Source organism: Aegilops tauschii, chromosome 5, assembly GCF_002575655.3.
Source record: "Aegilops tauschii subsp. strangulata cultivar AL8/78 chromosome 5, Aet v6.0, whole genome shotgun sequence".
NCBI lineage: Eukaryota > Viridiplantae > Streptophyta > Magnoliopsida > Poales > Poaceae > Aegilops > Aegilops tauschii.
This window is the reverse complement of record NC_053039.3, coordinates 44,940,888-44,951,289: the sequence shown is the minus strand read 5'-3', so window position 1 is coordinate 44,951,289 and position 10,402 is coordinate 44,940,888. Positions and strand designations below refer to the sequence as shown.

Here is a 10,402-nt window from a genome sequence, read left to right as displayed (position 1 = left end):
ATTCTATCGTCCACATCTGTGTATCCTCCATACTAAAAGCATGCAACGTAGATCATCCAACACACATAGAATTGAACATAGAAATGCGCATTCCGATCACCAACAAATGTCCAAAAGATCGTCAAAGTTCACATAATTCACATAAACGTCGGACAAGTTTAAACTAGATTACTAAAAAAAAAACTTGAAACTAAAGACGGAGACAGCGGAGCTTCACCACTTCCTCACCAGCCCTTTGCCCTTCCGGTCGCCGGCGCAGCTGGTGGAGGATCGTCCGAATCGTCGGGCGAGGACACGTGGTCGTCGTTGTCGTCGGAGGTGTTGGAGAGGATGATGAGCCCTTTCAACCGCCGCACGACCTTGTCCTGCTGCTGCTTGAGCTTCGCGAGCCGAGCGGCCTCCGCCGCCGCTTCGCGCTCGGGCTGCTCAATGGCAATCCGGAGCGCATTGGCGTTCTTCCGGCGGAGCTGCCGCGCGTTCCTCCCCGCGGTCGTAAGCGACCGACGGTAGACCCAATCGAGGCGGCGCACGGGCTCTGCCTGCACCCCGCAGCGGCGGCGCACGGGCTGCTCCGCATCCTTCCTCTCCCTTTCCCGCTGCCTCTCGCGGCGGCGTACGGATTGCTCCGCCTCCTTCCTCTCCCTTTCCTGCTGCCTCTCGCAATCGGGTGCGCTACACTACCTATAGCTCCTCTGCGTTTTCGACCCCGGCAACTCTTTTTTTTTCTTTTGTGGGAGGACCCCCGGCAACTCAACTCTACCCACCCATCATTTCAAAAAAGAAAAAAAATAACCGTAGTCACCCATGCTGCCATGCACACACATTGTGCCAACAGGTGAACAGAACAGAACAGACGGAGAAAAAAGAACAGCATGAACAGGATCTCAGCCCGGTCGAGATTATTTTAGGCCAATAATGCATCCATCACGGCAGAGAGTTGACATTCTTCCCTTCGCTAAAATTTGTTGACATCACTGATGATATATTAGTACCACGGGATTCAGCTGTTGCACTGTGGTTGGAGGGAAAACATGATATGCATGCCTGGAAAAGTCGTTCGTCCCTTCATCCGTTCCGTGGCCGACTGATGTAATAGCAGTGCCACAGTTGGACTCCGAGGAATCAAGGGTGTACAAAAAAAGAGAGAGATGAGGATATACATGCATGAAGAAGTCTTTGGTTCATCCATTGCCGACTGATGTAATAGCACAAGAATCACGGACACAAAAGAATTGATGTCTGACTACCTGCTCACTTATTTGATTCCTGTTTGCTGGATAAGATAAAGTCGTATACCCTAGTCAGCGGTTCTTGGGATTTTATGTGTGTGTGCAGAACAGGCTGGTGCGGAATACGGTTCTTTGGATTTTAAACGGGCCAAACCGTTGGTTTTCCACCCTCACAAGATAGACCGCAAAAACTCTAGTCATTCAACCCTCACAAGATAGACCGCAAAACTCTATTCATTCAATCCTCAGAAGATAGACCACAAAAACTCTATTCATTCAGTCCTGAAACCTTTTCAAAAAATATTAAAAAATTCAGCCCTCGAAATACAAAAAAACCAAAGATCAGCACACTGTTGCTTGGACGTGAAATCACAACTAGCCGTGTTTTAGCCGAACCAGAAAGCATTATGTTAGCTATTGTTTACGGTAATACCAATGGCAAAAGGAAACACAATTGCTCACAAAGCCGTGGCAATCAAGGGCATGCGTTTTTTTTAACAAAATGTGTGCATAAGAAATATGCAAAAAAGAAGTATAACAAAATACAAAACAAATATAATGACGATAAAGACATTGTTCACTGTGCTTGCAAATTTATGTGCACATGATGCAAGGGTGGGTGCTTGAGTTTAGATATTAGGTTTGCATGCGTAAAATTTAAAAGGTTTTGAAAACCTATGTGCATGTGCATTACATTTAAACATGCGAACTTGCGCAAATTCGTGAAAACATCTGATCAAAATCTGTCCTGCATAGAAAATGATCCTTTTTGAAATGCTAGTTGTTAGAACTTTTGGAGATTGATCTTTGTTGAAATGTTTAAATTTGGTTGGATGGCTAGAGGGACGGTGCTACTTGTAGCCCACTAGGGAACAGACCTGGTGTTCCAAGTCTTTAGTAGACGCTACGTATATGGTGTAATAAGAAAACAAACATTTTTTCTCAAAAAAAGAAAAATAGAAAACAAAACATTCAACCACAAAATTGTACTAAGCTCATGAGAAAAATCGTACATATATACATCCATCAGTTGTCTGTTTGTTTGTTTACTTGTCTCCTACTAGGTTTGACTTTGAACTTGTAAGTTGAAACCAGAAGACAACGAAATAATTGATGGAGAATTGGCTATTCTAATCAGCAAGCGGGAGCAATAAGTGCACTGATATATTGGGCAGGGAGAGGGACTCCACACATTATCTTCTCACAACCAATCTTCGTAGTGATTTGGTACATAGAAAAGCTAGTTATCTACGTGTAGAAGTGCAAGATTGTACGCATGATTGCATCATACATGACGATTCCCCAACCGATAGCTGCCCAAAGGTTCTTATATGAGAATGTACACTAGTATATTATTATATTTTGCACGAAAAATTGGATGTCTTTATATGCCTTTTCTTAATTCTCCACAATTTGCGAAAATTTCTACAATCTTTCTAAGAAAAGCTAATAACCCTCTAATCTTTTAGAAAGAAGAGTAATAATCATGTACTCCCTGCGTTTCAAAATACATTTCGTGGTTTTAGTTCAATTTTTTTGAACTTTGTATTTTGGAACAGAGGGAGCATAAGAGAAGAATATTTAAATGCAAAAAAACAACAACGAAAAAAAATACAAAATTGCAAAGTTGTTCAAGTATGGCAATTAAATTGGTAACACATTTCTCCATTTGCACAATTGTGAGGAACTAAACATGGAAAACATATACATTCGCAATACTTGAAGCACTAAACTAGCAGTAATACTATGTATTGTACGTATACTTTGTGCAACGTACTACTAGGTGATATACTAGCTCATACCTGCAGCTTTATTCAGAAAGAAACGGCGGCACTTCTCTGTACATGTTGGTGTAGGTGTCTTCGGTCTCAGCCACGTACTGGCTCCGGACGGCGATCGATCCATCGGCTCTCACGCCAGTTCGCTCGGCGACGGTGACCATGGCACGGGCACCACCGTGGCGCCGGCGCCGCCCATCTCCTCGTCATCTATATCGGTCGCGACCGGCGGCCTCGCCTTGGGGTCGAACCTCATGCTCTTGGGGTTGGTCGCCGGGTCGTACCTCTTGATGACCAGCACCGACGCCGACGTCTTGAACTCCGGCGACGCGAGGTAGCTCCCCACTGGGCCCAGCTCGTCGGCGTTCTCCACCAGCGGGGCCGTCGGCGGTATCCGCCCCACCACGAACACGTTGCACTTGGACAGCGAGCCGATGGCCTCTACCACCTCCTCCTTGGTGCGCGCCTCCCGCTCCTCGAACCGCACGGACCCGTCGTCCACCGCGGCGACGACCCTGGCCTTGAACGCCTCCACCGCCGCTTCGTCGTCGGCGTCCTCGCCGTCCTCGGGAAAAGCGCGGTTGGGCTGGAAGCGTGACATGGTGACGGCGACGCCGGGGTGCTCCGCCATGCGCGTCGCGTAGGCCAGCGCCTCCCGGTCGTCCGGCCCGCCGAAGAAGAGCACGGCGACCGTGAAGGCCACGTTCTGGGCGGCGACCTGGGAGTGGCCGCCGAGGCCGCGGTCGACGAGGATGGCGACGGAGCACGGCGCCTCCCGGAGCACGCGCTTGTTGACGGCGTGGTAGGCGGAGCCGAGCGAGTGGAAGGAGCCGTCGGCCTGGAGCGTCTTGTGGTAGGGCACGATGACCACGGCGGCGCGCTTGGAGGCGGCGCTGTCGATGATGTCCCGGTGGATTGTGTCCATGACCGAGATGGCCGTCATAGGCCGCACCCTCACGGTGCTCAACTGCTGGAACGCCTCGAACGCGACCTCGGTCGTTGTCTCCGATGACGACGCGTTGCTGAAGAAGGGCAAGGCGTTGCGGCGCGTGCGGTGCACCATGGAAATGGCCGACGAACGCTCGGAGAGCTCGACGAGGTGCATGGCGTACACGACGAGGCGGCGGCGGGTGCCCCGCGAGAGCTCGACGAGGTTGAGTAGCGTCGGGATGTTGCGGTAGCCGTGGAAGCAGGCGAGCACGCGCAGGTCGCCGTCCTCGTCGCCCCCGCCGACGGTGCGCCGCTTGTACGGGACCGACGCTGACGGGCGCGCCGGCTTGTAGACGGCCATGACGATCGGCGTGGTGATGAAAGTTGTAAACAAGGCCATGAGCACCATGATGGCGAAGGCCTCGTCGTTGAGCACCTTGCGGTCCCTTCCGATGTTGAGCACGACGAGCTCGACGAGCCCCTTGGTGTTCATGAGGAAGCCGATTGTGATGGCCTCCCGGAATGGGATCTTGACGAGGAGGCACGTGCCGACGGCGCCGCCGATCTTGCCGACGCAGGCGTTGAGGATGACGAGCACGAGGAGGCCCCACGACTTGGCTCCCCGTATGGTGGCCACGTTGGTCTTGAGCCCACTGGAGACGAAGTAAAGCGGGAGGAAGAGGCCGGAGATGAGCTCCTCCACCTTCTCGATGAGCACGCCGGCGAACTGCCCGTCCTTGGGGACCACGATGCCGACCATGAACGCGCCGAACAGAGCGTGGATGCCGATGACGTCGGTGACGAAGCCGGCGGCGAGGACGAGGGCGAGCGTGGCGACGATGTACACCTCCTTGACGGGCTCGCCTTCGGGGGACCGCCGCGCCATCCACGCGAGCAGCGGGCGGAGGAGCACGAACACGGCGGCGACGAAGCCGACGGCGGTGAGGAGCACCCATAGCGAGATGATGGGCGACCCGGTCCCCGAAAGCGCGATGGCGAGCGCGAGCAGGATCCAGGCCGTGACGTCGTCGACCGCGGCGGCCGACATGGCCATGCGGCCGAGGTCGGTGGTGAGGAGCTTGAGCTCGGTGAGGATGCGCGCGAGCACCGGGAAGGCGGTGATGGAGAGCGCGACGCCCATGAAGACCAGGAACGGCGCCTTGGGGGAGTCCTGCAGGCCGGGGAGGGTGGCACGGAAGGCGAAGGAGGTGCCGATGCCGATGGCGAAGGGGACGGCGATGCCGGAGAGGGAGATGGCGAGCGCCTTCTTGCCGGTGCGGCGGATGGCGTTGAGGTCGAGCTCGAGGCCGACGAGGAAGAGGAAGAAGAGGAGCCCCAGGTTGGCCAGCGTGTCCAGCACCACCATGCTGCGCGCCGGGAAGACGGCGTCCAGGAACGTGGTGCTCCGGCCGAGCGCCGACGGGCCCAGCAGGATCCCGCCCTGCATACGTCATCCGCACGCATTCATTGTCAGTCCACAAGTCAAACCATCCTTGGTCAATGGAACAACGTGCCGCCATGAAAAGAGGATCAGAGATTCAATTGCTTGATAAAAACAACTAGTAAAATCCAAAATTATACACACAAATATTCAACTTGATTATTACGGTGAGATTCAAGTAGTAAGATTAAGAAAAGGCATTTTCACTTTTCCACCCCACATATATGATCCAAGAGATCTCAATCGATCAAGAAATAATTGTAAGTATACGATCAAAATCTTATTGTCACTTTTGTGTTTGCACAACCTTTTCTTTTGAGATGAGATCACAAATCTCAACATTTGAATGTATAAAAATGCCAGGGACAACTATTGTAAGTTGTCCAAAAGTTTTCGAGCCTTGGCCGATATTTGCCCGAAAGCTTCTTCCTTCCACCCGTCCTTCGACGTCGACCAGACCTCCGTTGACGGCCAAACTATTGTCCCCTACCACCCGTGACCGGCGGCGCTGCCGCTCACACCTCATCTCCCCAAGCGGCCTCCAGCGTCGGTCCACCCTACGGCACCCACCCTCTATCCACCCATCCTCTTATGCGGTGGCGACGACCCTGCACCGCACCCACGCCCATCAACCTTTTGTCCCGCCTTCTTCTTCTATCCCAGCACCCGCAGCCACACCGAAACACCATTTTCAAGCGTCGTAAGAATGACAAACACGCGCGCAAAAAAAAAAAAAGATACGCGCAAGAGATCTTTCCTAGGCCACTCATGCATGATGCACGTCCCTAGACAAACTCACATGCATTTTCCATTTCCCCGAACTAATTTTTTGAAAAGGAAAAGATCAACATATACAAAATATCCCGGTACAAAATATAAAACAAAAATTCAGAAATATGTGATGCATACGGACTCATGGAGGCGATGCACGAGGCCTTTGGGGTTTGCATGCTAGGATAAAACACGTACGATGATCTCGGCGATGACCCGGGGCTGGCGGAGCGGGCGGAGGAGGTAGGCGAGGCCCCTGGTGACGACGATGACAAGGCAGATCTGCAGGATGATGAGCGGCAGCGCGTAGTCCAGGGGGCTCTCCCCCTGGAACGCGCCGTGCGACGCCACCTTCGCCCCACCGCCGGCCATCTTCTCGCCGCCGGTGAAGGTGTACCCCGCTGCTTAGCTAACTCTCCTGTTGCTTTCCCGAGCCGTACCCGTGCCCGTACCGTACGATGTGTGTCCTGGCCTACGCGAGCGCGTTTATATAGGCGGCCAGGCATCTCTCTGACTCTGATCGAGTCCTGTGGCACACAAAAGAAATGGTAGTAATAAGTACGTGCACATGTGATAATCTCGACCTAGCGCCGCTTCCGAGGCGAAGACTTGCCTTTTTTTTTTGGGTGCAACATGGCGAGGACTTTCTGTAATATATTTCCGCTTGCCTAGCTAGCTACTACTGACACATAAATCTTTTTCTTCTTTCTCTTTTCACAGCTAGCTCTGTGTTCTAATTGTGCTGGTCAAATTTGAACAACACCTAAATCAAAGTGAGCCTTGGAGCTATTCTGGCAGAGTCGCCATCCACCATATGAAATAACGCGCTTCATAATTATATGGAGGTTGTCGAGGCGATGTGCAAACTCAGAATCATCGTAATCGAGTCACCAAAAATTTCTTGCATGATTGCGCTATAGTTCAGAAGCGTAATCTGCTATAACGCACACAAGAACAGACTTGAAGCTTCAAACTTGATTTCATATATTTTTTAAAATTTATTAAGCATAAGGTGGATCACCCAAATATTTCATTGGATGCACCACATGATGCTTAGTACAATTTTGAATGACGCTTCATGGTGGTCCTGCTCCTCCTCCGAGAGCGGGGGGGGGGGGGGGGGGGGGGGGGTGTGTGGTGGTGGGAGGGGCACTTTCCTAGAATGGTTGCAGGCAGTTGTCACGTGCCAGTCACCATCGGCACGTGAGAGGAGATGGGCTGCGCGGGAGACTCCAAAGGGAGGAGAAAGTTCCCCTCCCGCAAGAGTCTTGCGAATGGAGCGCCCTCCAATCCAGAGCCCCACAACCTCCAAATGTGGAGGCTGCAGACTGGACTCGAAGCGGCCTCCATAAATTATGGTGATCCAGGTTCATATGGCGACTCTGCTAGAGCGGTCTTTTCAACCAAAATCAGGATATCGATGATTATTATGCTGATCGGCAATATGCCGACTCTGCTAAAGTTGCTCTTACACTTTGGGGTGGACACAATAGTGGCTAATTGTTTGATTGGATCCATTAATCGCATGAATCTCGCGGAAATCAATTCCATAGGCGAATTCATACCGATCTATATTTCAAATGTACTTATCAACCATGTCCATTTTTTTTCCATAAAATATGAAATTTCATATTTTTTTTTCATGTTTTCTGTTCCTAAGTTGCATGAAATCAGAATTTATGACAATCGGTTTGGGGGAGAAGAAGGGAAGGTGTGCGCGGAGCTCCGAGGCCAAGACGAAGGTGATGCGGCTGACCACGGCGTCCTCAAGAAGGCCAAATCTAGAATTAGCATAGGCTAGGATGAGGGTTCTCAAGTATGGGTAGGGAGGCTTTCGTTTTTCATTGTCGCAACCAGAGGGGGGGCATGGACGAGAGGATATGTTTTTGGAGGTGGGCGGTCAGAGGAGGAAGAAGGTTGGGTTGGGTGGAGAAGGAAAAGACTATACCTAACACCCGTTCGATGTTAATCCAACTGTTTGACCAAATCAACTTACTACAAAATAGTTTTTCATCAGCTTAAGTAAGGCCGGTCCCTTTTTTTTCTCAAACAAGTAGAAATACTTCCATTAGTTCGATTATATTTTCTTTTCAGGGGTGTAAACCGAAATAGAAATGCCCACGAGCTGATGTCCCATATTGTCCTAACATTGAGATTCCTCCCTCAGGTTCGTTTGAATGAAAAAAGGAGATTCCTCTCAAGATGGAATATCTTAGTTGGATCTAACAGTACGATGTAGTCAGATTTCGCAAATGTAATTAAGCAAGATCGTGCATCCATGCATGCATCTGGACGTTTTTCTGCGAGGGAAAGCAGCTTGCGCAGACAGACAGCTAGCTTAGCAGTTTGTCTCCTCTGCCGATAAATAAACAGGATAGTGGCTACTTGATTGGGTTAGGTTAGTGCAGGAACCTCACGGGGAAGGAACAGTTCGATCGATGGACCAACTCTCGTCGTATCAATGGCTCCGTCCTATTTGACCTTCCTATTCTATTATACGTGAATAATGTTCACGGGGAATGAGAAAAATACAGGTTGGAGAGCATTTAGGAGAAACCACTGAATCTTATATTCTATGTCTAGATACTTCTAGACAAATCTAAAACAACCTTTTTGGAACAGAGGTAATACTATACATTTGTTCCTAAATATAAGACGTCTTTTAGTTCAAATGGAACTGCGAAAACGTCTTATATTTAAGAACATGGTAGTATTTTGTGTTCAAGCAATCTATTTGAGGAGGCAGTGGTATTTTGTGAAAACTTCATTCGAGCAATATAGGCCAGTGGTATTTTTTCTTTTTCATATCTCGATGATCATAGTTATGTAGTAATTTTGAGAGTGTGGTCTATTGATCGTGGTTTGATCACATGACCAAGGGCATCTCCAACACGGACCCTCAAATCGTCCGTATATATTCTTCAGGGGAGTCCAGACACTTTTTGCCATCCGATGCTGTAAAACGTAGGTTTTGGGGGAACTGGCTCAACCCTCAAAGGGGTGGCCTATCACATATATATAATGATGACATACAAGTCCAATACCAATAAGGTATGGTTTACACAGTAGGGCTACAATACGAAGTCTAACACCCTCCCTCAATCTCGACTCACCCCTGAAGTATCTAGGAGGTTGAGATTGCGCCTACAGACCTCAAACATGGGAGAAGGTAGAGGCTTGGTGAAGATGTCAGCAAGTTGATCTTTTGAAGAGATAAACCCGACTTCTAGTAGCTTCTGTGCAACACGTTTCCTCACAAAATGATAGTCAATCTCAATGTGTTTAGTCCGTGCATGAAACACCGGGTTTGACGACAGAAACGTAGCATCGATGTTGTCACACCAAATGACCGAAGGATGTGGCTGAGCAACTCCTAGCTCTCGAAGTAGGGACTCAATCCATATAAGTTCAGCAGTTGCATTGGCAACCGACTTCTACTCAGCTTCTGTGCTGCTGCGGGAAACAGTGGCTTGCTTGCGTGCACTCCAGGCGATCAGATTAGGACCCAAGAACACAGCATGTCCCCCCGTGGATCGCCTGTCATCTGGACACCCAGCTCAATCAGCATCAGAGAATGCAGAAAGAACTCCGGAGGAACTGGGGCGCAGGTGAAGACCAAAGGAGACAGTGAGACGCACATAACGCAGTATGCGCTTCACAGCAGACCAGTGTTCATCAGTGGGAGCATGAAGATACCGGCACACCCTGTTAACCGCAAAGGAGAGATCAGGACGCGTGATCGTCAGATACTGCAGGCCACCAACAATACTCCTGTACTCAGTAGCATCCTCAGGAGAGAGAAGAGCACCATCAGCAGCAGAAAGGGTGTCAGTGGAGGACATGGGCATAGGCGATGGCTTGCACTTGAGCATAACAGCACGGCACAAGAGATCAAGAGAGTACTTCTTCTGGGTGAGAGCCAAACTGCCACGAGACTGATGAGCAACCTCAATACCCAGGAAGAAATGAAGCTGCCCCAAATCCTTAACTGCAAAATCACGACCAAGTGCAGTCACAAGAGCATCAGCAGCCGTCGGAGATGAGCTCACCAGGACAATATCATCCACATACACAAGGAGGTACATGGTCACACTCAGTCGCTGAAACAAGAACAGTGAAGTATCAGCCGTCGAAGGAATGAACCCATGAGTGCGTAGAGCTGAAGCCAGGCGAGCATGCCAGGCACGGGGAGCCTGCTTCAGTCCATATATCGCCTTCGTCAGATGACAGAGATGATGAGGCTGAGTGTGATC

At 50.2% G+C, this 10,402-nt stretch overlaps 1 protein-coding gene across 1 annotated transcript; it reads right to left on the bottom strand.

Moving 5' to 3' along the window:
* Positions 1-485: 485 nt before the first annotated feature.
* LOC109769453 (cation/H(+) antiporter 19-like) lies at positions 486-6,601 on the bottom strand. The gene is made up of 2 exons (XM_020328198.3): positions 6,348-6,601; positions 486-5,378 (listed from the first exon to the last, which is right to left on the bottom strand). The coding sequence occupies exons 1-2, from the start codon at positions 6,519-6,521 to the stop codon at positions 3,141-3,143; spliced, it is 2,412 nt and encodes an 803-aa protein (XP_020183787.1). The 5' UTR covers positions 6,522-6,601; the 3' UTR covers positions 486-3,140.
* Between the last annotated feature and the right edge of the window lie 3,801 nt (positions 6,602-10,402).

Bases quoted from the DNA above. Each gene is read 5' to 3' on its own strand.
- LOC109769453 (XM_020328198.3), bottom strand. From the start codon at position 6,521: ATGGCCGGCGGTGGGGCGAAGGTGGCGTCGCACGGCGCGTTCCAGGGG. The intron at 5,379-6,347 runs GTACGTGTTTTA...TGACGTATGCAG, and splicing joins GGGTCATCGCCGAGATCATC to GGCGGGATCCTGCTGGGCCC.